Source organism: Microtus pennsylvanicus, chromosome 10 (assembly GCF_037038515.1).
Source record: "Microtus pennsylvanicus isolate mMicPen1 chromosome 10, mMicPen1.hap1, whole genome shotgun sequence".
Lineage (NCBI taxonomy): Eukaryota > Metazoa > Chordata > Mammalia > Rodentia > Cricetidae > Microtus > Microtus pennsylvanicus.
The window spans coordinates 30,484,595-30,509,259 of NC_134588.1; the positions used below are offsets into that span (position 1 = coordinate 30,484,595).

The window sequence follows — 24,665 nt, forward strand, 5'->3', positions numbered from 1 at the left end:
GTGGGCCAGGACAGTTCTGGGCGAGTGATGGTGGGCATGGCTGTGGGCCAGGACAGTCCTAGGCGAGTGACCGTGGGCACGGCTGTGGGCCAGGACAGTCCTAGGCAAGTGACCGTGGGCACGGCTGTGGGCCAGGACAGTCCTAGGCGAGTGACCGTGGGCACGGCTGTGGGCCAGGACAGTCCTAGGCAAGTGACCGTGGGCACGGCTGTGGGCCAGGACAGTCCTAGGCGAGTGACCGTGGGCACGGCTGTGGGCCAGGACAGTCCTAGGCAAGTGACCGTGGGCACGGCTGTGGGCCAGGACAGTCCTAGGCAAGTGACCGTGGGCACGGCTGTGGGCCAGGACAGTTCTGGGCGAGTGACCGTGGGCACGGCTGTGGGCCAGGACAGTCCTAGGCAAGTGACCGTGGGCACGGCTGTGGGCCAGGACAGTCGTAGGCAAGTGACCGTGGGCACGGCTGTGGGCCAGGACAGTCCTAGGCAAGTGACCGTGGGCACGGCTGTGGGCCAGGACAGCTCTGGGCGAGTGATGGTGGGCACGGCTGTGGGCCAGGACAGTCCTAGGCGAGTGACCGTGGGCACGGCTGTGGGCCAGGACAGTCCTAGGCTTGTAGGAGAAGGGAGGGTATAAGGGAACACAAGCTGAGGAGCCCACATCCAGCCACAGGGCCTCAGGTCCCTACACCTCTCTGTGAGGCAAGGCCCCTTCCTTTACAGCACTTCTGGCCTCCCACTTCACATTTCTGCCTCTCCACCTGTAATCAAACCTGAATTGCCCTAGGGATGGAGAAATGGCCCCTATTTGCAAGGCTACCAAAGGCCCGGCCTGCAAGCTTTTTTTTTTCTCCATTTTTTTTTTTTTCAAACAAAAATAATTTTGGGTCTATTTTGTTTACTCTCAGGATCAACCCAAGTCCACGGGCTAGTCTGCTCTAAAGGTCACCCCTTGGGAGAGTCTACTTTAAATGACCAGTGTCTTGGACACATGAATATCTCGGGATCTCTTGATTCTCACACCCCTGTCTCCTTGGAAGTCCTACTTGAGTGACAGAGTCCAGGGTCATTTGTTTTCCTGACTGGACCCCTGAATCAGGACATCCTGACCGAATGCCCTAATTAGGCTGTCCCATTACCTCCATTATCGTTGTGACTAAAGACTAACCATAAAGAAGAACCAGCTGTAACCCTTGCTGTCAACACCTCACTCACCCACCCCACAGACACACACTGAGGTGTTTGGGTCGTTATCCTTTTGCAAGGAAGGAAAGTGAGTTGAACTCTAGGGTACCCTGTTGGGCTCCCTGAGCTAACCGGCCTCTGCTTTGCCTTACAGGTGGAGGTGCCCAAACTGCTCCAATAGGACCAGGCATCTGGGCACCGGTGCCAATGCCATGACTGCCCAGACTCTAGTACCAGGGCTACACCGACCCCCGCCACCCCACCCTGGCTGAGCTGTCGCAGTTGTCCCTGTCCACCGTGGGAGAGCGCGAGACCTGGGCCACGCTCGAGGGAAGACACCTCATCTCTTCTCACTTTCCTTTTCTTGTCTCCGAGGCTCTCCAAAAATTGCTTTGAAACCTGGAGCTGAAGTTCCTGGACAAGAGGAGTTCTTTGAGCACGTCACAGAGAAGATGGTACCGTCATATCCCATGTAGTAGGCATGCTGCCAAAGGCTTCCAATGCAGAGAGGATGTCTCCCAGGGACCACACATCCACCCCAGCCTCACTGCCTCCAGGGCCAGGATTCAGGCCTCTGAGGAGCCCTTGGGGGAAGCTGCTGGGCCAGTGGCTCTCTATGGGGCAATGGTAGACGGATGGAGAGGGCATGGGGGTCCAAGGGCAGAGCAGGAGAGCTGAGGAGGCCACCAACCCCTTCATCTGCTGTGCCTGGGCAGCAGGCCTGGTTGGAGGTGCCTGACAGAGAGGAGGCTCCAAATGGAAGTGGAGAGACAGCAGCTGGACGGACATGAAGGGTTGATGCCAAAGCAGACGTTTTCTTCACATCACTTGCTGCTGTATAAATAGCTATATATCTGTTTTTCCATAAGATTTTGATAATATATACAAACCTTTAGCTGCGAGCGGACATGCCTCACCTCTTTTCATGTGTTAATGGTTCTGACATCCACTCCAGGTTCCCTAGAAGGTCTCCAAAAGCTCAGGGTCTCTGCCAAACCGTTCAAGGTCTTTGTGGACACCAACCGTGGAGCCTGTGCTGTATGCTGCAGAAAGGGCGGTATGGGGGAGTGCTTGAACCTCCTGACCTGGTGTTCCAGGGCTGCTCCTCAGTCAGTCTCTCTGCCTTATATCTATGCCCAGAACTGTTCTCAGGGGTGACAGGGCAGCGAGGCACACAGGCCCAGGGATGGCTATATTAGGCACGTTCAGGGACGATCCTTCTGGGACTCTTCATACTGTGGGCTCAGGGCCAGCTCCTCAACTCACAGCAGTTATAGGCAAGGAAGGCACAGAGAACCAGAGTGACTGAGTGAGGACAACGCCTGCACCAGGGTGACTTCAGGCCAGGGTGCTCCAGCTGGAGGCAGAGCCACCACTGGCCCAGTTAGGGGTGAAGCTCAGTGTTAGCTCCTATGGCTAACACAGAGGCCTCAGGTTCCACCCCCAACACTGCCCTCACAAGTCTCTTTCTGATTCTTACTGACCTGGAGGGAGCTGTGGAGCCATGAAACTGCCACCTTGGCTCTTGGTCACAGACAGGTTCGCTGCCTCCATTATTTTATTATTTTATTTTATTTATGATTAGCCTCAGTAGTGGAGAGCAGAGTGCTTGGAATATGAGTGGGATCCTACCTCCCTACAGAAGCAGAACAGCTGTTCTAGGACTGGCTTAAATGAGAGAGTCAACTCCTATCCCAGGGTCCACTCCGACCCCATTCCTCCCCAACCCATCCACTGCTTAAGTAACGGGTATTCCCAGGAAGGAGAGAAACCAGCTGGCTCTCGGCTCTCCAAGGGTGTGATTTGGAGCCAAGCCCACAAGCTCACACATGATGGGTACAGGGCACTAGCTAGATGCTTAAGGGCGTCTTCTGCTGATCTTTCAGCCAAGCCCCTGGAAGCCAATAGCCTCGCTGTTTTGCAGATAGAATTAGTCAGCGGAGCATGTGCACATGGCTAATAAGAGGCAGGACTGAGGTCTTCACTCCTTTCTGCCGCTGAAAAACGGACAGGTGATAGTGTTTTACAATGGCACTGAAGGCCAGACAGAACCAGCTAACCCAGCTAGTAGTATTTTTTTTTCTATATAGACCTGGCTAACCTTGAACTCAGATCTTTCCGCCGAGGCTGTGTGTATTAAATGCGTGTGCTGAGCCAATCTCTAGCCTTAAAGTGTCCTTCAAGAACCTTTCATCTTTGCAGCGTTTTTAATGAAAACACGATTTAGCCGGTGGGGGTGCGAAGCTGGGCGGGGGGGTGGTGATGAAGGAGGGGGTAGTCACGCCTTACCTCCTCCCAGAGACCTCTAGGCTTGGGATGATGTAATCATTTCTGAGTGCGTTTAAAGCTGATTGTGGGAGCGCAGCGCCACCTCGAGGCAAACTGCGTCCCAGGCTTTCTGCTCTTCGGAGCTGCCTAAAGCTTGGACCTAGAGCTGGCCGCGGAGGTCAGGGGAGAAGACCAGAGGGTGGGAAGGGACCTTGGCCCCAACTACACGACTGTCGGTGCAGCGCCGGGGTAGGAGCCAAGTGTGGAGCGGAAGCTTATGCTCAGGATCTGCGGGATTCGCAGAAGCGTTCCTGCCTGCTCCACGTGTTCCGCGGTCCGCCTGCCGCACCCGAACCCGTAGTCACCTAGCCTGCCGCACTAGAACCCTCTGTCTAAAACTGAAGAGAGCCTGAACTAGTATTAGAAAAGAGCTATCCACATCCAGCATCTGCGTTTTACAAGGGAGAGAAAATAAAGGGGGGGGGGGGAGTTCAAAGAAAGCAAATGATCGTTCAAGTTAATGAATCCAGACTCAACTCCAGGTTCCCCTTGAGAATAGATCCACAGGAGAAGACACCTGACCTCAGCCTCTCCGAGCAGCTTCCTCTGCGTCGTCTTCCCTGTTCTTCCCCGGGTTCCGTTCCATGTTTGCTGCCCCCAAACAGAGAAATCCTCTCTTGCTCTCACTTGGCTCCACTTTCCCTTGCCAGGAGACGCCATGGGTATGTCTGACATCGTAAGTGGGCACCGGAGGTTGCTGAGGCTCTCAGGAGCGCAAATGGCTCCAGGTCTGGCTACCGTTGAGAACTAAGACCTGGACAAGGGTCACTCACTCAAGAACACACTTTTCTGGAAAACCAAGTTTTCCAGAGCACAGCCCCCATCCAGGACAGCAGATGCTATCCAGCTGAAGGCAGCATGGAAATCAGGCCCAGGACCAGGGGTACAACATCCATTGGGTGGCCTATATTGCCTGAAAGCCTTCTGCCCTTCTGGAACTCCCTTCTCCAGCCCTCCAGCCCCTGGTCCTTTCCTTCAGACAGTTGTTAGCTATCATGTGGGTGCTGGGAACTCAACCCGGGTCCTCTGGAAGAGCAATTAGTGCTCTTAACCACTGAGCCATCTCTCCAGCCCGCCATTATTCCCTTTCTTAACCTTTTCATCGGCTCCACTGTATTCCCATGCTATCTCTGCCCTACTTTCTCAGCCCCCAAGGCCCTCCCAATCCCTTGGAGCTCTGACACCCTCACCCCAGATGAACACCCACACCGGAACAGGTTCGTGTTTGCCTGGGTTTGTGTGTGTTTCATCCCAGAGCCTCACACTGGCAGTTATAGGCCAATGTTTTTGTTAAAACAAAACACCTCTCCTCTTCAACCAGATCTCCTATACCAGCCCCTAGGCTGTTAAGTGTTTCCTCCTAGTCCAGTAAGACCCCCACTTACATCATTAGGGTCTTACAATATTAGTTGGTTGTTGTCTTGTTTTTCGATACAGGATTTCTCTGTGGAGCCCTGGCTATCCTGGAACTCACACTGTAGACCAGGTTGGTTTTGAACTCGGAGATCTACCTGTCTTTGTCTCCACCACCATGGCCGGAAAGTCCCCTAGTTCTTAATGGCTACTGTCTGACCCTCCGGCAGTCCTGCTTGTGTTCCTGAGATGTCTGTTGGTTTTCAGGGGTGCTAAGTGATGGAAAAGGGCAGGTACAGCCCCCTCTAGGCTCCCTCGGGCGTGCTGGGGCGATGGAACGCTACCCTCATTGAAAGAGCTCCAGGATGTGACAGAACTCCACTGACTCCTCCCTCTCCCTACCCTGCAAGGTTTCTCCTTTCTTCTTGGCTGTGTTCACTGGAGCTAGCCCTTCTCCACCGGCAGCTCTGGCGGCTTTAAACCTGCCTCCAGCCCTATACTACAAAGCAACTTGTCATTGGTCCCAGACTGTTGACTCAAGGACAGTGAATGTTAGGGCCCTTAAACATTAACACCATTTCTCTCCAAATCTTGGGAACCTTATCCTGTACCTCTCACCTTAGCTTCTAGGCAAAGATGGTCTTCTTGCGTATTTTGGGTGTTTTTTTTTTATTGTTGTTGTTGTTTATTTTTTTTGTTTTGGTTTTTCGAGACAGGGTTTCTCTGTAGCTTTGGAGCCTGTCTTGGAACTAGCTCTTGTAGCCCAGGCTGGCCTCAAACTCACAGAGATCCGCCTGCCTCTGCCTCCCGAATGCTGGGATTAAAGGCATGCGCCACCACTGCCTGGCTAGTCTTCTCAAGTGTGACGGAAGAATTTGTACACGCCAGCTCCATCTCTTTCCCCTACCCTCAAGGAGAAAGTAAATTTGTAGCTATGGGCCAGTAGCATCAGCTACCCCTTTGTGACAAGGTTCATGTTCAGGGGGAAATTCATGTGCCCCTTGATTTCACCCAGGAAAGAAAAGCTGTGAATTCACTCAGGAGCAGAGCACTGCGCAAGGCAGTCTATGACTCAGGCCTCAAAGCTCCTGCCTTCTAGAGTATATAATAAGGGGTAATGCCCCCTGGGTATGTGGCTACAGAGGGCCCTGAGGACATGGTGACCACAATGTCCCTACCTAGAACCTGGAGGGGTGCTGGAAGCCAGAAGCCAGAGGCTACATTGGGCTAGATTTCCTGAGGGTGGTTGAAAAAAAAAGGCTGAATTTAGGGAGCTGGGAGAAGGGGACATTGGGCAAGCTGACATTCTCCCTACTTGAATCAAAACTATTAAAACAGTTTTGGGATGTGTCTTAAGAGCAGAACACTTAACTGTCATGCCTAAGGCCTCCAGTCCCATTCCCAGTATTGCCAAACTTCAAAACTATGGAATTCTCTTTCCTGCATTTGTCACCAGATGTCTTGAGAGTGGAGCATAAAGACTGTGACTTCAAGTGTCAGAACAAAGGAACGCTGGCAGACAGTTCTGGATACCCACTGCCACCCTCAAGTCCCTCCTTAGGTAGCCTTCACAACCCTTGTATTTTTGGTTGGGAGCCTAGCCTTTAAAGGTTGAGCCATCTCTCCAGCCCTAGCCTTCACATCCTTATTATACCTTACCCTGGGCTCCTGGTATGGGCCTGAAGGACCTGACACCTTAGCACCCAAGAGGATCAAGCAGTTGACAACAGCACCTTACACCAGTCTGTTGGGTGGTCACGTCTCTCCACTTGGCCCCTAGCCTTGGGCCTCTGGTCAGGAAGGAAGGACAGAGTCAGCGTTTCAATTCCATTGCCTCATCTTTCTGACAACTATTGCCGCCAAACAGATGAAGGTACTGGGGTTTGGGGACGTTCAGAAGCATACTCAAGCTCAAGGTCAGACAGTGGTGAGACCCAAATCTAAGTGTGCTTGGATGGACAGGTGCCTTTGTATAGCTGGTAGTGCCTCGGATGTTCCAGAGGCCTGGCCCCAAAATGCTGGTGGGGCCACAAATCCATCTCACTTTGGAAAACAGCCCAGGGATCCTCAGGGGTTCTGCCTGGGATGGGGATGACGGTAGAGCGCTCCTCCCACTGGTGCTGCCCTCCCCTGCTGTGGGATGTGGACCAGGCGGAGGTCTGGGTTTGGTAGAAGGCAGGGCTAAGAGAGGGGTGAATGGAGCCAATGATTCCACTGACAGGAGTTACATCATTACAGCTTTAATCCTGCAGGCCTGAGCTCTGGCCAGTGGGGCAGCCAGAGGGAAGTGCTGTGGCCAGCCATTGATAGAGTCCCCCACTGTCTCCATCTCAGCCCCAAGAGGGCAATTAGGAGGGGCCCAACCTTTCTGATTGGGATCCTGGGAGCAGAGGGACTGCTGAAAACAGAGACTGTGACCCGGGCTCTCACTTTACTCTGCCTCCCAGTAAAAATAGCTCATGAACCCCAAGCCCTCCCTACCCACCCCTCATTTATGGCCTGGTTCCAACTCAGCTCACGTTCCACTTCTCTGGGGCTCTGTCCCCAGGACGGCCCAAGGCTTGGCTTGATCTGGGGTCTGGTGACTAGAAGACCCATGCCCACCCCCAGGGCTGGATGCAGGTACAGAATGGGGAATCTCCCAAAAAACGGCATCATGGAAGGGACAGCAGAGCCACAGCTGTTTCTTCAGGCTCCTGGGTAAGAGGGCTGTGGTGGCATATAGGGGGGAGGAGCTGAAAACCAAGGAGACAGGATGAGGGTCAGTGGGGCATAGGAGTGCCCCCCCCATGGTGTGCAGGTTCCATGGGAAGAGAAGCCTACAAGTTTCCAAGGAGAAATGGAAGGAGTCTGGGAAAGGGTTAGCAGTGAGAGAGGTAGGTAAGGTCCTGGAGATGGGGTTGGGGATTTAGCTCAGTGGTAGAGCGCTTGCTGGCAAGCCCAAGGCCCTGGGTTCATTCCTTAGCTTCAGGGGCGGGGGTGGGGGAAGGTCCTGGAGCAAGGGTGGGTGGGAACAAGAGGAACAAGGATTCCAGGCTATACACTTACCTGCAGGGTTGTAGATTGGGGGCCCAGCTGGGTAGAGAGGATACTGGGGAGCAGGACCACTAGGTGGGTACATGAAACCAGGCTGCGGAGGTACAGGACCAGCTTTGGGGTCCGGAGGGTATTGGTATACTGGCTGCATTGGGATGCCTGTCATCGGAATCTCCTGGCCTAGAAGAGAGACAAGAATCAGCATTTTAAACACCCAGCTCCCATGGAAACCTCCTCCTGTCCAGGAAACCAAGGTAAGCACCCTGACAACTGCCCGGCAGGCTTCTAGGTAACCAGTCGTGGCCTCTGCCTCCCAAAGCTTGCTTGCCCAGAGCTGAATAGAGAGCTATGTATGAGGCTACGCGGGTCAGTCTGTGTTGACCAAGTTTGTTCCCCTGGGCAGGTTTCAGAGCCGTCAGAAGGCAGAGTCTAGCATGGGGAATGTCCCCGTTGGGTAGAAAATGGGCAGCTCCAGAGGCTGGTGTCTTGTAACACAGCACAGCTGTCACTAAGGGGGTCCTCCTCCAGTCCTCCCCTCCCACACTCATCTCCCATATGGTGTCACTGTTTCCATGTTTATCAGGCTTGAGCAGTTACATGCAACACTCAAACACACATCCAAAGTACTGGAACGTACCCAGTTAATGTCCACTACCACAGACCCCACCCCATATACCCAGCCACAGGCATGCTTATACCTGCTGCCCACTTACTATCAACAGGTACCCTCCTGTGAACGACTGAATGCGCATGTGCATGCACACACAAGAGCACACGTGTTCCCATACGCTCCCGGACACGTTTCTGGGTGGCATGTGAAGGCACCCAGAAACACTCACTACTAGAGAATTCACCAATCCTCGATCCCTTTGGTGCCCTCGGCAGCAATCAGCCCAGCCCATCTCAGGCTCCCCTTGCCTGGTGCTGTGCATACCTTCAAATGGACTCTGGAGCTGCTGGCGCCTTCGGTATAGGTAGCAACAGGAACAGAGGAAGCAGCAGATGGTGGTGGCAACCACAGCGACAAAGAGGATTACAGCAGAGGCGATGCCTGCTATGGTCTTGGGACTTTAGACAAAAAAACAGGTCCTCTCACCTTCCAACACTCAGAAGGAAGTCCTCACTGTGCTGGCGCCAACTCCTGGCCAGCAGGCAGCCACAGCATGCTAAGGCTTGGGGTTCCTTGCGAGATTAATTCTGCCCACCTTGTTAGTAGAGTTTAGAGACCTCTACTTTCCAGAAGGCTATGCCCTCTGGCTGGCTAGTGTGAAGCATGCTGGGATTTGTAGTGTGCCCACCTACTCCTGGTTTCACATCTACACATTAAGTGGTTAGATTTAAAATGTGTTGGCCTCAAAGGAGCCTTTGAAATAACGTAGGGTCATTATTATCAAATCTCACTTGACATTTCCCCTTATATCTGTTTTATATGTTTGCAGGACCCTTAAAAAAGTTTGAAACCACTAATTTGGGGGCTAAGAGTGTCACTTAACAGAAGCAATGTTGACAGTAATAAGGACCTAAACCCAGCCTCAACACTGAGCTGGGTCAGGTGGGGGGGAGGGGACGGGAGGATAACAAAACCTTTAATTTGGGCAACTCTGTTTTTGTTTATCTGTTTTTTGAGACAGCTTCACTTTGTAGCTCAGACTGGTCTGGAACTCACGTTGATCCTCCTGCCTCAGCCACCTGAGTGTTGAGATTATAGGTGTGAGGCACCAGGACTGGATAACAACTTCCATATTCTTTAAAAGGTAACTGATCCATAGAGGACAAGTGTCGGAAAAATCACACTGCTAGTAAGAAGCTGGCCTGGGACCCAAACCCAAGTCTTCTTCCTGCCCTCTTGCCAGAGTGTCTACAAAGCCACTCTGCAGTTTGAGTATTAACCCGGTACACTCCCTCCCAGGATCTGCCAGAATACAGGAAGCTTCTGAAAACAGCCCAGGCAAGCCCATGGTAACTAACACCAACCAACCAGCTCTCTGTCACCATTTGGAGTCTTGGTGACTCCTTCAGCTAAGAATGTGGAGGTGGGTACTGGAGGCAGCAGGAGGCCTCGAGAAAGGGTGGCCTGGGAGTCCACAGCCCACCTGAAGGCCAGGCAGTGTTTCTGCTGTCTCTCGGTGATGAGTAAGGTCAGGTCCCTGCAGCAGTACCGCTGGTAGCAGGTCCCGCAGCAGAAGGTGAAGAACTCGCAGTCAAATCCCGGATGCCAGGAGCCATTCCGATCCAGATACCACAAGCAGTCTTCATTCGCTAGCGCTGCGGGCAGGGGTTTGGGTGCCCAGTGGACACCAGTCCAATTTAGTTCTGGCCACCCTCAGCCCCACAGCCTTGGGAAGCTGAATGCTCACTTTTGTTTCCACCCTGAGGGGCTCGGCCTCGAAACTCTAGAAACCCCCCTCTTCCTGAAGCTGAACCCCGCGCCTGGGGTTAGGTTCCCACTGCCTGACCTCCCAGCGCCCTTTCTTCTTGTTCCAGGGGCACCTGAGAAGCGTCTGGGGCGCGTGGACAGCCGGAGGACAGCCCGAGGATAATCTCCAGGGACACAGACCGATCCCTTTAACCCCTCCCCGATCCCGCCCCACCTCACTCATCCGTGTGGCTCCCCATCCCTTACCCAGAGGAGTCCCCAGAACCAGCAGGACGACGGCAGCCAACGGCACGGCCCCGCGGGACACCGCGGGCGGCATGGCAGGAGGGGGCTGGGCGCGGCCAGAACGGCCTGCAAAAGGGGCCGCAGGACAAAGCTGGACGAAGCCGGCCGGCGGGAGCTGCAGCACCGCCCAGCCCGCGGACAGGCTCTGGCTTCTCTCCCGCCTCCTCGGGGCGGGACTAACACCCCGCCCGCAGTAACCCTGCCCAGGCCCCGCCCAGGGGTCTGCCCACCAGCGACGCCCACCCAGCCTCAGTACCAGTTGGGCGCCCCTCACCCCAGGAAACAACCCTGCTCTCCCTGTCCCCGACAGTGCAATGACTCCTTCAGTCTGAGCCCTTAAGGGCACAGCCAACAGCTGGACACTGCGGTCAGGGAGGCCCTGCTGTGCCCTGCGCCCGCCCCTCTCCTGAGACCAATCATTATCCCAGACCCCAGAAACTGATCCTGGTGCCACCTCCTAATGTCCAGCTCATGGACCAACCCTGGAGGGACATGGGCCGCACCTTTCCTTGTGTGGGATCTCCTTTGCTGTAGTGTCCAGTCTTGGATGTCCTGCAGGGGGAGGAGAGGGGCAGAGTCACCCTGCCCCCATTCCTAGAAACAGGCACCCATTGAGAGAAAGTTCAGAGCGGCTTTGTCCCTGTCGGTGCCCACAGGCCTGGGCCTTGGCAGCTGCACTGGCTCCCTGAGATGGCTCCTTCCCCCTCTGAATGGACAGCTCTTCATCTGGAGCCTCACTCCTCACCAGTAGGGATGGCCCAAGCCATTTGGGACCCATCCTGTTAAACACTTTACAGTGGAAACCTTTTACTTCGTGGAGCCAACCTGCAAAAATACTGCATTAGCTATCAGAACCAACTCAGGCTAATTACAGGTGGAGGGTGTCAGGGTAGGAAAAGCCGATCTACTTTTACAAATCCACGGAGAGTTGCTACAGCACTTAGAGGTCATGGTCTGTGCGCCAACAAACCAGGCTTAGCTACCCATCCTCAAGAAGTCAATGAAAAGAACCAAAGTAACAACGAAAAACAGAACCAGGAGATTTATTCAATATGTCACATTGGAAGAGGGACAAGGAGATCCAGTGTTACCTCTCCACCCCTGAGCCCAGTGACTCTCAGCCTTTCTTAATGCTGCAACCCTTTCATATGGTTCATCATGTTGTGGGGACCCCCAACCATGAAATTATTTTTGTTGCTACTTCATAACTGTAATTTTGCTACTGTTATTATCATGACATAAATATCTGTGTTTTCTGATGTGTTTTGTTTTGTTTTTCGAGATAGGGTTTCTCTGTGTAGCCCTGGCTGTCCTGGAACTCACTCTGCTCACTCTGTAGACTAGGCTGGCCTCAAACTCAGAGATCCACCTGCCTCTGCCTTTAATGCTGGGATTAAAGTCGTGCGCCACCACTGTCCCACTCCTGATGGTCTTAAGTGACCTTCATGCAAGGATTGTCTTAAACCTGAAGGGATCGTAACCCAGGTTGAGTGCCATTTCCCAAGTCCATCTTGGGGGGTCCTCAAATGAGGGTAAAGTTTAAATAGTGGGCAAGATATTTGCCTAACTTAGAGGTCCAAGCAAGGGGTGGTTCTCCTGCCCATCTGTCTCCGTTCTCAGGTTTTCCTGCAAGGTAATCTGCCAAATTGTAAACCTTTTACCACGAGACAAGTGCCTCCTCTGGATGCCCCACCGGCCTTCACCAACTCGTCACCCAGTTGGAGATTTCTGGGGAAATTCAAATTTCTTGGGGTCCATTCTTCCAGCAGCCTGGTAGCTGAAGAGGGGACACAAGTGTCTAAGCCTATGTTCACTGCGGCTGGACAGGACATTATAGAGTGCCATGATCGTGCCTTGCTCTGCGCGCATTACTCTGACCAGCACTACCAATCGAGTGAAGCTGAATAACGGCTACCGTGGTCTCCTGCCATGTACACTTCAAACTTTTTTTTCATGTGTACGTGCACGTCTGGTGCCCTCAGAGGCCAGATGAGAACATCTGATACTCTCGAGTTACAGACCATTGTGAACCATCATGTAGGTGCTGGGAACCAAACCTGGGTGCTTGGCAAGAGCATCTCCAAGTGCTCTTAATCACTGAGTCATCTCTGCAGCCCATGCCACAAGGTGCTCCAACGCTTGGGCAGCTACCTCAACAGAATCTTTGCACAACTCCACTAGCTAAGCCAGGTTGGTAAATATATCTTTTATCAACATCACCTTACCAACAGAGACTCCAATATGTTCAAGGTTTCTTTAAGGTAACATAGTAAATGGGAGAGAAAACAGAAGGACCTATGATTTCTAAATGGGTGGATCTTGACTTGGAGCTGACTACAGCTGACAGAAAATGTTTCCGGCGCTCTGGATGAGGGACTGGAGGTCATGGAGAGAAAGCCGAATAGGTGAGTTAGGGAAAGGGAAATCACAGAGGGAGGGTCCCTAAAGGGGGTCTTAGTGGGTGGTGGCATATCTTTCCAGGAGAGGGAGCAGGAGGAGCATGCCCCTGCCCCAGGAAGCTGTCAGCCACTGACTGATAGGTGGGCCAGAATGTGTACTAAAATTGGGCAGTCATCAAAACCACTGCCAAGGATGTTTCCTGACTCATTGCCACTTATGCCAGCACTTTGCTGTCCTTCTTCTTCCTACCATGAGCTCCATGCATGCAAGGGCCACTGTCACCAAGTTTTGGCAATAGGTGCTCAGCAAAGAGCCGTTCTTCCTGTTTGAAGTTGATTCTCTTGTTCTCTTCTGGATGTGTGCTTTTGATCGCACATCACCTGTCTCTGCATTATTTGATATCTTTAGTTTCTTTCTTTCTTTAAAAAACATCATTACTTTTATTTATTAGCGTGTGGGAACAGACATGAGGTCAGAGGACAAAGTATAAGAATTTGCTTATCTCCTTCCATCACATAGGATCCAGGGATTTAACTCAGATCTTATCAACTGATCCTCACTGCCCCAATTTTTTTCCTTCTTCTTTTGAGATAAGGTCTCATATGTAGCCTTGGCCTGGAGCTTGCTATGTAGACCAGGATGGCCCCTAAATCACAGAGATATAGCTGTTTCTGCCTCCTGAGTGCTGGGAATAAAGGCATGTGCCACCATGCATAGCTACATCAGTGGTTTTCTGTTTGCAAAATTCTAGGAAGGAGGGATAGAAGGATTCAGGGACTAGTGTGCCCATGCAGGTCGGAACACACATGCACACACAGACAGACAGACACAGGCAGGCCTTGCCTCAAACTCCTAAGCCTCAACCATTATGTTTCAGGCTTCTGAGTACCAGCGTAAGCACAATACCTGCCACTTCTCAATGGGAACTTCTTAGCAAGGGATGTTGGAGCACTGACATGAATAGTTAGGATGAGCTATGGACCTGAGAGGCCACGGAGCAAGGACTAAGGAATGTGTGAAGATTGGGGACCCCGGAAGGAGCTATCCAAATCCCAAGTCTTCCTTAATCTTCAAGTAAAGGGATGCAGGAACATCATCCTCTCACCAAGTCAGTCTCTCCGGGATCCTAATCTGTGACTAGATGAGACAAAATAAGGCTTTGTCAGCAAGAGGCTTGCAGGGTGAATGTGGTTGAGGCATTAGGGACTAATATTGCAAATGAGCTCATTCCACTGTACAGATCAACTGAGCTGAGGGGCTGGAGAGATGGCTCAGTGGTTGAGAGCACCCACATGGCAGCTCAAAACTGTAACTCTAGGATGCAACCCCTCACACATACAGGGAAAACACCAATACACATAAAACATAAACAAACAAACAAATAAATAAATAAATTTTTAAAAGAAAGAAACTGAACGGGAAGAAGCTAATTCTCTCAGGTAACACTGCTGAGATTTGAAGCTGGTCTTCTGTGACTTCAAAGCCCATACCCTTGAGATTCAACCCTGTTCCTCCTTGACTGTGCTTGGCATAAAAACATGGATGCCCAGCGTCATCTCTAGCAGTCACATGCATGGAGTGAAAAGGTAGTCAGGATATCAGGAGTGGGGAAAGTGGGAGAACTACTAGACCAAGCCTGTGACCTGGGGCTTGACCTCAAAGGTCTTCAGAGCCATTGACTCTAGGCTTCATTGATGTGGGATTCCCCTCTGTATGCTGTGAATACCACTGGCTGATAAAGAAACTGCCTTGACCTGTTGATGGGGTAGAGAAGAGCTAGGCGGGAAAAACTAAACTGAATGCTGGGAGAAAGGAGGTGGAGTGAGAGAGAAGCCACGTAGCCCCACCAGAGACTGACGTTGGAACTTTACCTGGTAAGCCACAGCCACATGGCAATATACAGATTAATAGAAATGGGTTAAATTAAGATATAAGAGTTAGTGAATAAGTGGCTAGAGCTAATGGGCCAAACAGTGATTTAAATAATACAGTTTCTGTGTGGTTATTTCAGGGCTGGGTGACGGGGACGAATAAGCAGCCACCTACAACACTTCAGTCCAGTCCAGGCTTCTCCAAACCTTCTGTGCTCCTTTCTAGAATACTTCCAGCTACGTGACCATGTACCCTGTGCCCTTAACTGTGATTTAATGTCATAGCTTCTTAAGAACTAGCTATATGCTCCTTGAAGGTCACAGCAAGGAAGAGAAAGGCCCAGAAAAGCACTAGGAACACGGCCAAGGTCAAGGTTGAACTGGGAACTGAAGGAACTCAAGTCTCTCCTAGCGCCCATTCCTTCAATATAAGCAAGTGTATCAATTATGTTTCTTGCTGTAAGATACTGTCGTCTGTATTTGTTTTTGTGGTACTGGGCACCTTTGGTGGTGGTGGGGGAATGTCAAGGGTAGATGACCAGTGTAGTGTGTCATCTAGAAAGCGATGCTCGTCCCCTAGAGACTGTCTTTTTAGGAGTGTGTCTCCGAAGGCCGGGCTCCTGCTTGTCTGCAGTGTGCTCAAGAACTGGAGCAGAGCTTAGGCAGTTTGTGGACTCCAGGCTGCAGGATGAAGGCAGTGGGTGCATGGGCTTGGGTTGTGTGAGCAACCACCTTCTCAGGCAGCCTCAGTCTGGCCTTAGGAGCTGGCCCTGGCAGTGGGGCGTCCAGAGAGTGCCAGGTTATCTTTAAATGGCACTTTACTCAGCCTGCAGCTCTGCCAGCTGGGCAGAGTGGGAGCAGACAAGTGTTATTTTGAGATCTGCGAGTGCATGGCGAACGCTGTTTACAGCTTTCCTGTCTGGCCCCTCCTGGGAAGGCTCGGGGCCTCAGTATTCAGCACTCCAGCTGGGGTTTGTTTTCAGCCGTCCCAGCACAGCCAGGAACTGTTGAACTTGGATGCACAGGATCCACTCTCCTGGGGCAGGTTTATGTGATGATTCCATTAGATTCAAGACCACACTAATGAGCTAAATCTAATACTGTAAGCCTCACTACAAAATGCTTGGTATCGCTCTGACTTTATTTGATTCTTACAATCACTCTGTAGAACAGATACCAATGGACCTGTTCTGTGGATTTGGAAGCGTAGACAGAAAATTTAATAAAGCTTGACCAAATTACCAAAGCTGGTAAGTGGCCTTGCCAGAACTCAAGAATCTAGCCTGATTCCAGAGCCCATGCTGTGAACCATAAACTCTGTGTAAGTCTTGTTCTGTCGACTGCCAGCTCCAAGTCACCTGATCCCCCTGGTCTTGGTTCCCTCATGTGGGAAGATATGGTACAGTCCGACCCACTAGAACCCTAAAGCCAGAGTTCATCAGAGATACCAGTCCATCCTGTCTTTTATCTGGTCTGGAGATCTTAGGGTCATGCAAAGGGTTCCGGTCACCCTCACACTGGTTAACCTTCCTGCAAGCACAAAAAAAGAGCTGCCGGGGAAATGAGAACTAAGAATTTGCAACTACAAAGTCAGGTATGAACATGATTTGTTGTTTTGTTCAAGATTAGGTTTCTCTGTTGTACCCCTGGCTGTCCTTAAACTCTGAGATCCACCTGCCTCTACCTCCCAAATTCTGGGATTAAAGGCGTGCCCACCACTGCCCTGGTGAAGTGATTTAAAAAAAAAAATTAAAAAATTAAAATAGATCAGACCGAGTCTATCCTACATCTAGTGGGAGAATTTAGTATGTTATGGGTTAACTTTCCTTCCAGGGTCATGAAGAGGTCGTGGGCCTCATACAGTACAAAAAACTCCAGGGTAAGCATGCCAGGCCTATAACACTGGCTTTAACATAAGCTCATCTGTGCAGTTCTGACCTGTGACATACCCTATGTAGAGAGCTCTTCAGGTATCCCATGCAGCCTTTCCAAAGTTCTCCCTTCACCAGGCACTCAGCCAGGACCAGCCAGCTCCAGGGACCTCCTCCTGTGGGAGGCTAGGCCCCTTCCTCCAGGACCCCAGCCTGCCTTCAGCTGAGCTTTTTCCTGTGGACCCAGAAGTGCAGCTATCCTCAGGCAGTGGTCTGTTGCCCTGCAAAACCCCCTAAGGTGATGAATCTCAAAGAACTCACTTATGTTATGAGAACGAGAGGTGGGGAAAAAGTGTAACGAAAGCAAATCAATGTACCAATCATTTGTCACACAGGAAAACTACAGGGTGGGCGACAGGTGGGCGCTGGGGCCACCGCGTTTCCATCCTGCTTCCCAGGCCTTGATTTAGCAACAGCAGTGGCGTATGTGAAGTTGAACTGAGTCACAATCATTTTGAAGCAGGCAAGGCGAGCCAAATCCAGCTAGCTCCTGTTCTGTGTGCGCTGGGGGGCGGGGGGTGGTTAGGATGGGACTCTTCTCACATCCCATGAGTTGGGTATCTGCTCCCCATTTTACAACAGGGAAACCCAGGTTCACAGGGTGGCACTCTGTCCAGGCCCCTTTCTGGCTATATTGTTATGCCAAGACTTGAAGGGCTTCCCGGGCCTTCTAATCAGGCCAGTGGCTGTTTTCCTTCTCATTGCATATTTGCCACACAGGCATGAGAGACTTTTGTAATCATCTAAAAACAAAACAAAAAAATGAGATCACTGGCTGGCTGGTGTTGATCTACATCATCTTCACAGAAAAGCAAATCAGTCACCAGTTTTGGAATTTTATTAACAATTGGTTGCTTGCTACCGGAATACGACTACTCAATGCTTTGTAAATGCTTTGCCACCTAGTGTATGACACTGTGTGAGAAGGGGCTTTGGCCATGACTACCAGCTAAATGCTTGGCCTCTTTGATGCAGAGGAACTCTAATACTGAGAAAACACATTTGATAGTTGTCACCTTTGGGACTCTCTCCCTTAGCAGTCATTCAGCCTTGATGCTCACCAACATTTAACTGATTTCTCTTCTGCCCTTGTTCTAACCTTAGCACATATGCAGCTCCTCCACCTCGACCTGCTGCCAGATGGCATCCTTACCTCACACTTCCTCCATCAGCTCAGGCTCTAAAGCACCTCTAAGTCCCTCTTGGGTGGTCACCTTTTCTCTAGAGGAAGCAGGCCTTGTTGGAACCTTCACCATTTGGCTCACTTATCTTTACAGCTTTATTTCTGGCTAAGATCCCAGGAATCACAGTACCTTAATTTTTCTTACCTGGGCGCCGACGTGTGGAGTAGGACCCTGGTCTGGGTGGCGACGTGGGAGGTAGGACCCTGGTCTGGGTGGCGACGTGGGAGGTAGGACCCTGGTCTGGGTGGCGACGTGGGAGGTAGGACCCTGGTCTGGGTGGCGACGTGGGGAGTAGGACCCTGGTCTGGGTGGCGACGTGGGAGGTAGGACCCTGGTCTGGGTGGCGACGTGGGAGGTAGGACCCTGGTAAAACACTTAATGCTAATCATGTGCTCTACCAGTGAGGTAACTAGATTTAAAAAAAAAAAAAAGGGCTCCTCTGTCCCTCTGCTTGGCCTGCCTGCTTCTGTCTCCAGAGCGCCAGTAATACAGGTGTTCTACAGTGCACTGCTCACGCTAACATTTTATTGTGCGTACAAAAGCTTTTAAAATGTAGTTGTTTCATGACAATCTTATTTTAGTCACTCCTTTGGAATACCCTACCCTATCCTGGTCTGCCTGGCAAATGCATAGGAGAGTAAGAGAAACAAGAAAACAGGTTTCTTGGATATGGTAATCTCACGCTGGCAGGCAACATGCTGTATCTCCGCTTTACTCAATGTGCAGAAAGGGTAAGGAAAAGGACCCACTTTGCAAGGATAGTAGGTGTGAGGCTGTTCACATAGATACATTCAGCTGGTCCAGCATTTCAGCGTTCAAATTTTAGCAAGAACTGCCAGCCCTTTCTGCTGCTTTATTGAAGGGTCACTTTCTCCATGCCATTTGACTCAGCTTCAATCCCCATTACCAGTAGCCCAGCTTTATTGGGGGGGGGGAAGGGCGTGTGTGTGTGTGACAGTGAACACTATTTTTCCCATAACATTTGCCTTATTTGTTACTGGTTTCCAATTTCCTTATCAGCTTCCCTTGCTCATTTTGTAACCCTTGCTACAGAATGGAACTCACTAGGTAGGCCAGGCTGACCTTGAACTCAGAGATTCAGCTGTCTCTGCCTCAGGAATTAAAGGCAGACACCACCTTGCTGAGCCCTAGAGTAGCTTCTTGAGAAAAGCCTAAGGCACTGGCCTTCAGTTTACTGGTCACTGAAACTGACAGGAAACAGAGGAGCCAGAAATCCATCTTTTATTATTTATTTACTCAGGCACACAGGTCTGCCTGGTGGGCTGGACAATGCAGCACTTTTTACTGGACAGTCCCTTAATGTGCTGAAGCGCTGTTGAGTCCAGCCTTCTGAGCCATGTCACTGCTTTTCCTCAAGTTTAGTCCTTGGCTGTCCTTTTACAGAGTACTGTTATCAATCAGGACCACTGACAGGGACAGAGATGGAAAACCTGCAGAATCAGACAACCTAGGCCCACAGTGAGTTTTCTGGACTCTGAACACCCAGTACTTTTAGTGAGGGACAGAGCACTCTAATCAAAATGCTGTTGCCAATGTCCTTTTCTTATAATGACTCGATGATCTACTTGGATCCTCAGATCACCTTCTGAGAGGCTTCCTGTCACCTAAGATTTGACAAGCATTTGTTGTCTAGGTCAGTTATCTTTTGCAAATGGCTTCCAACTTCTTGGAAAGAGTAAGGCGTAAGCAACCCACCCAGCGCTGCACCCAACACTCACCTCACATTCCTTCACAGGAAGAACTCACTGTATGTTGCTGAGCTGGCGGTGCTCTGATCTTACTTGTCAGGCTGCTCAGCATGGCTAACAAACCTAAGGTCGGTTTTTTTTTTTTGCTGTTTTTTGAGACAGGGTTTCTCTGTCGCTTTGGAGCCTGTCCTGGAACTAGCTCTTGTAGACCAGGCTGGCCTCGAACTCAGAGAGATCCGCCTCTGTCTCTGCCTTCCAAGTGCTGGGGATTAAGGGTGTGAGCCACCACAGCCTGGTTGTGGTCCTAAGGATGTTTTCATTAGTGGGACTACTGGCTCTTTAGCTCACAGTGAATACCCAGCCTCAGCAACCTCTTTTCTCATGAATTCATATGCTTTTGAACCATATGCTCTAAGTTCAAGCTTCCCAGTCAATGATTTGAAATATCAACTTCCTTTCTTGGAACTTTATCGGCTTTTCAGCCTTCTAGCGTTTCACCCGTCACCATCAGGAGCCCACACCTCTCGTTAGCTCACTGGTCATTTCTTAGTCTTCCAACAGTCAGCCCCGCCCTTTGTCCAAATGAAGTTGGCTCTCATAGGAGACAAAATAGGAGCCAGAGTTCAACTATGTCACACCAAAAGTCACCAATGGAAGTCTTGTCCTGCTCTTAGGAACAGTCAATGGGATGAGGAAATTCATTGTGTACCTGCTGCAGAAGGTAAATGCTTTGAAAACACAAGCATCTGTTCATCAATGGACATAAGACCCGCCATGTCCAACCAGTGTATGTTGGCATGGATGGCCTCCTAAGGCAGGAGCTCAGTCTTCCCATGAAAAGTAAAGCATGAGAACAGATGAGAAGCCCTCTGGACTAATTTTGGCATCAGACACAGAGGAACCGTTCTAATTAGCAGTCTCAGAAGGAACCCATATCACTGTCAGCATATTGCTGGAGGTCTCCAAGCTTTCTCAAATTCAGCAGGGCAATGCTGCTAACCTGGCACCATTCTAACATGTCAAAACCATTGGACAACTTAATTGTGTGGAATGGTCTACTGTTTTAGCACCAAATTCAATTGGCTTTGAGGTCAACTATGGAGCAAGTTTCCAAAATTCCTACTGTGGTTTTCTGGGCAGGTATGCTATCATTTCTCTTTTTCAGGGACTCCACCTTCAGGAGGAAAACCAGCAGGGGCAGAGGCAATACTGGTCTCTACATGGTCATCCAGAAGACAGCTATACACACCTTCTCAAGTTCTTATAGAGGAGGTGGCAACTTCAGCGGAATGCCTCTGGACTCAAGGCTGAGCACTAAGGACATCTGGTGGTACAGACATTACTAAGCTGCCACATCCTTAGGTCCCATGAAAAGCCTTTTAGATGAAATGTTACACTGTTATCTGTCTGCTGAAGAATGCAGCTCAAAAGTCACTTCTACATTCCCTTTTCTTTCTGTTAGAGCATCACCCACAGAAAGAGCTCTGGCTATTAAAAATGGAGTCCCAGATGCGAGCACTATCAAACAAAGGGAACACTGGGTTACTACTCTGCTCTTCTTAATCTTCACCCACTCAATTCTTAACACAAGGAAAACCCACTGAGGGATGTCCCTTACTTTTGCGGTACTAGGGACTGCACCCAGGGCTATCTACATGCTGTACCACTGACCTTTAAACACATCTGAATGAAAAAATACCAGTTCTCTAAGATTTTTGAGCTCTTTGCCAAATCACAGTAGTATGCCAAAATAGGCTCTGCTAATGCTTTCTTCTGTTTTTACTTTCCTTCTAAAGGGAATAAACAGAAGGCAGAGGTGCTGAGACACCTTATAGTATGCAGACTAAATTAATTTGTAAAGATTGCTTTACTGTCCTAGAAAAATACATGTTGCAAATTCGAGGGCTACAACTCAACCACTTTGGAGGATTCCTGAGGGATAGGGATAACCTTTGCATATCAGGCTCTGTGTAGCCACAGAGCCTGTGTAGAAGAGGCATATTAAATATAGATGGGTCAGGCAGATTTAGAAATAAAAATCTTTTTCCTGATTTTTTTTCCTAAAAAAGAAAGACAAGTTACCATCTGTCTGGCTTATTTTGTGTGTGCATGTATATATAGAAACAGCCTGGGGGGAGGGGCTGTGTCATGCAATGAAGCAGAGATGGGAAGATGGCTCCTTTGACAGAGGAGCCTTAGTGTTGCATGAGGGAAGCATGGAAGGAGGTTACTGGAAAGGGCTCAGTATGTGGCTGCTCCAGCTTGTTCCTACCAAGAACCTAGAGCATCAGGGGCTGAGGGTAGAAAGCATAATGATTTCTCAAGGGACTCCTATCTGAACACATCAGATATCCTATGAAAACAAACTGGTAATGTCTCTGAATATAAATGGTAGTGACTTCCTGTGCTCCTGACGTGGGGCAAAATTACCAGGAAGCCATAATCCTTCTGGATATCAATGTTTCTGGTCTGGCCAACAAAAGATGCTCGGAATGGAGGTGGCAGTTAGGGAATAAAACAGTTCCAGATTTGGGGTATCTTCACAGGACTTTGAGAAATGTCCTTTGTTTTAGCATTTTTAAATGCTAGCCTTGGTGAGCAAGGACTGAGTCCCCAGTGTCACTGTTGAGGCCATAGGCCAGGAAGCCACTCCAGACTGAGAAAAAGTGCATCTCAAGACCAGCGAGGGCTGTAGAATGGTCTGTGGCTGGGCCAGGAGAGGTAACACGGGTTGAAGACTCCCCCTTTTAGATGCCGATGGTCTGCAGAACCCGCCTCTCGTTGTCATTAAGGTGGCACGAAAACATTATGTAACAGGGCTGCTGAGCAAACTGGCAAAGGAAGTCGGTGAGATATGCCTGGAGGAAGAATAACAGTGGCATTACTACAGGTTCCCAGGGCCAACATTGTGCAGCAGGGTAAGGACCACCAGCAAGTGGAACAGGAATGCTGGCTTTCATACAGATGCCAGCTTCCTAAGGGATAGGTTTCCATTCTTGGATCTAACATACAACCCAAGGACAGAATGCCACAGGGAACCAAAATCATTTCCAAAGCTCTATCTCCGATTTCACCCAGAGAACTTTCACAAGGCAACCTCGGAAGATGCATCACAGCTGGTGCAGAATACTGGATGAAAACCCCAGCACCCCTCTCCGCCCATGGCCTCGAGCATGCAGATAGCAACTCCACCTTCACTTTCTTGTAGTTCTCATGAAGAACTGTGAATGGTTTTGAAGCCACATCTTGTTTCCATGGCTTGAAACGCATTGTCACTTGTAAGACATCTACAGACATCCTCACCTGCAGATCAATCTGATAGAGAGGGTCCTTCAGGGCGTCAGGGTCCTCTTCTTCATCATCTTCATAGTAATCCTCCTCTGTTAGACATAGCCAACACAGGGCGAGTCAGGACAGAGGCCCATCATCAGGCCTTTGGTGGCATTTACCACCCCATGGCTAAGGCAGAAGGGGCAAAAGCCCAAGAAACACGCCTTGTAAGCCCACATCTCCTCTTGCTCAGGTAATCCACTCTTGGCACAAGTGTGCACAGAAAAGGTATTTACCATATTGTCCTGTCTTTTCTCAAATGGCTTACCATATTTACTTGTAGCAAGGATGTCAGATAAAAGCTGGCCAGCTAAACCATCCTCCTCCTCTTCTTCCTCTTCCTCCTGGTCCTCCCACATATCATTGGAGTCATCTACTTGAAGATGAAAAGCAGATGAAACAGTCATGCATTTTCCCTCCCAGATCTTAACAGGACAAAACAGAAGGGCCAAGGGTTTCTACCAAAGATGGCCAAACCTTCCCAATGAGTTAACAGAAGAACTAAAGCTTCAAAGAAGGGTTAGGGTAGGCAGCTTGCTTCCTAGCTGCCCCCACCTTCAACCTTTGTGAGAATTAAAATAGCCCGGACAATGCCAGACATGGAGCAGCTTCTCAATAATATCCCCGCCACACCCTTTAAATCTGTGCCTAATAAACCTAATTGATCATATGACATTAAGTAACTTGGTCCTCCAGGTTAAAGTCTCCTGGAAGTAAGAGCCTGGTGCACCTTGACTCCACTCAGCAGTAGTGGCCTGGCGAGCCGCATTGGCCTCCATGACGTTGGAGAGTTCATTGATAATCAGCTTTAGGATCTTGACCAACAAAGGAATGTTTGTCCACCGCTCTGGATCTAGGAAGGAAGTGAAAAGACCTCCAGTCAGACTGTCACTGGGGCACCTCATCCTTCCTACAGTTCCTCTCATCCTCTCAGATGATCTCCGTCTCTCACTACATTCAGCCAGCAAAGAATAATTTACATTTAATTCTGCCTGGTGTTTTATATAACAGCTAAGAAATAAGGAGACGTAAGAGAGTTCTAGGATTAGAGATCAGTTGCTACAGTAACAGAGCTGAGCCCCAGAATGGAAGCTGGGGAGCACTGTCCCCAAGATTATTTGCCCCAGTTTTCAACAAGAAGGATCCATACATTCTGATTTATTTGTGCTTAGGTTTCTGCTTCTTCTTTATGAAACCCACCAATAAAAATGCAGACCTACCCCAAACTCTTAAAACCCTGCAGAATGGAAGCCTTACTCACTTTTGGCTGACTTGGAGCGGGTACGAATGCCTTCATCCATGTTGTAGATCTCCTCTCCCTTCACACGAATATCTTGTAGCCGCTTGTCATCTGCATTGATGCCATGCTGAAGCAGTTTACACAGTGCTACAGAGCTGGGAAGAGCCAGGGAATGACAGTCAGCTCCCACCCAGAGCTCACTCTCAGAAGATGAAGACCCTCCCTGAGAGTAGCAGTGCTCAGCTGAGAATAGGATTTGGTGCCCATGAGGTGGTCTACTGTTATCTGCTCAGCTTGAACAAGGTTAGGGTGAGCAAGTCACACACAATAGCTGTCTACAGTAATGAGGTAATTTAGTAATGAGTAATTTAGGTAATGAGACCCAATCGAATAATCCTAGGCAAGAGAGGTTAGGGATTTAGCTACGTGGTAGAAGCCTT

General features: G+C 50.1%; 3 protein-coding genes across 6 annotated transcripts in view; 1 reads left to right on the forward strand and 2 right to left on the reverse strand.

Annotated features, from left to right (window-relative positions):
• Lmod1 (leiomodin 1) overlaps nt 1-3,345 on the forward strand; it is a 45,417-nt gene extending 42,072 nt beyond the window's left edge. The window contains exon 3 of the mRNA XM_075988048.1: nt 1,336-3,345. Coding sequence (XP_075844163.1) covers nt 1,336-1,362 — 27 coding nt within the window. The 3' untranslated portion in view covers nt 1,363-3,345. The remainder of the gene's footprint in view (nt 1-1,335) is intronic.
• A 3,741-nt stretch (nt 3,346-7,086) lies between these two features.
• Nucleotides 7,087-10,884, reverse strand: Shisa4 (shisa family member 4). The gene is made up of 5 exons (XM_075988049.1): nt 10,522-10,884; nt 9,992-10,163; nt 8,833-8,966; nt 7,911-8,078; nt 7,087-7,597 (listed from the first exon to the last, which is right to left on the reverse strand). Exons 1-5 carry the CDS (start codon nt 10,592-10,594, stop codon nt 7,551-7,553), a joined length of 594 nt encoding a protein of 197 aa, XP_075844164.1. The 5' UTR covers nt 10,595-10,884; the 3' UTR covers nt 7,087-7,550.
• An 8,283-nt stretch (nt 10,885-19,167) lies between these two features.
• Ipo9 (importin 9) overlaps nt 19,168-24,665 on the reverse strand; it is a 44,162-nt gene continuing 38,664 nt past the window's right edge. For 2 of the 4 annotated variants that reach the window (XM_075988053.1, XM_075988051.1), the window contains 5 exons: nt 24,247-24,380; nt 23,716-23,838; nt 23,254-23,358; nt 22,959-23,035; nt 19,168-22,513 (listed from right to left, as the gene is read on the reverse strand). In XM_075988053.1, the coding sequence (XP_075844168.1) occupies nt 22,403-22,513; nt 22,959-23,035; nt 23,254-23,358; nt 23,716-23,838; nt 24,247-24,380 (550 nt within the window). In that variant the 3' untranslated portion in view covers nt 19,168-22,402. Of the gene's footprint in view, nt 22,514-22,958; nt 23,036-23,253; nt 23,362-23,715; nt 23,839-24,246; nt 24,381-24,665 lie in introns of all 4 variants that reach the window. The other 2 variants (XM_075988050.1, XM_075988052.1) reach the window with 1 other exon arrangement.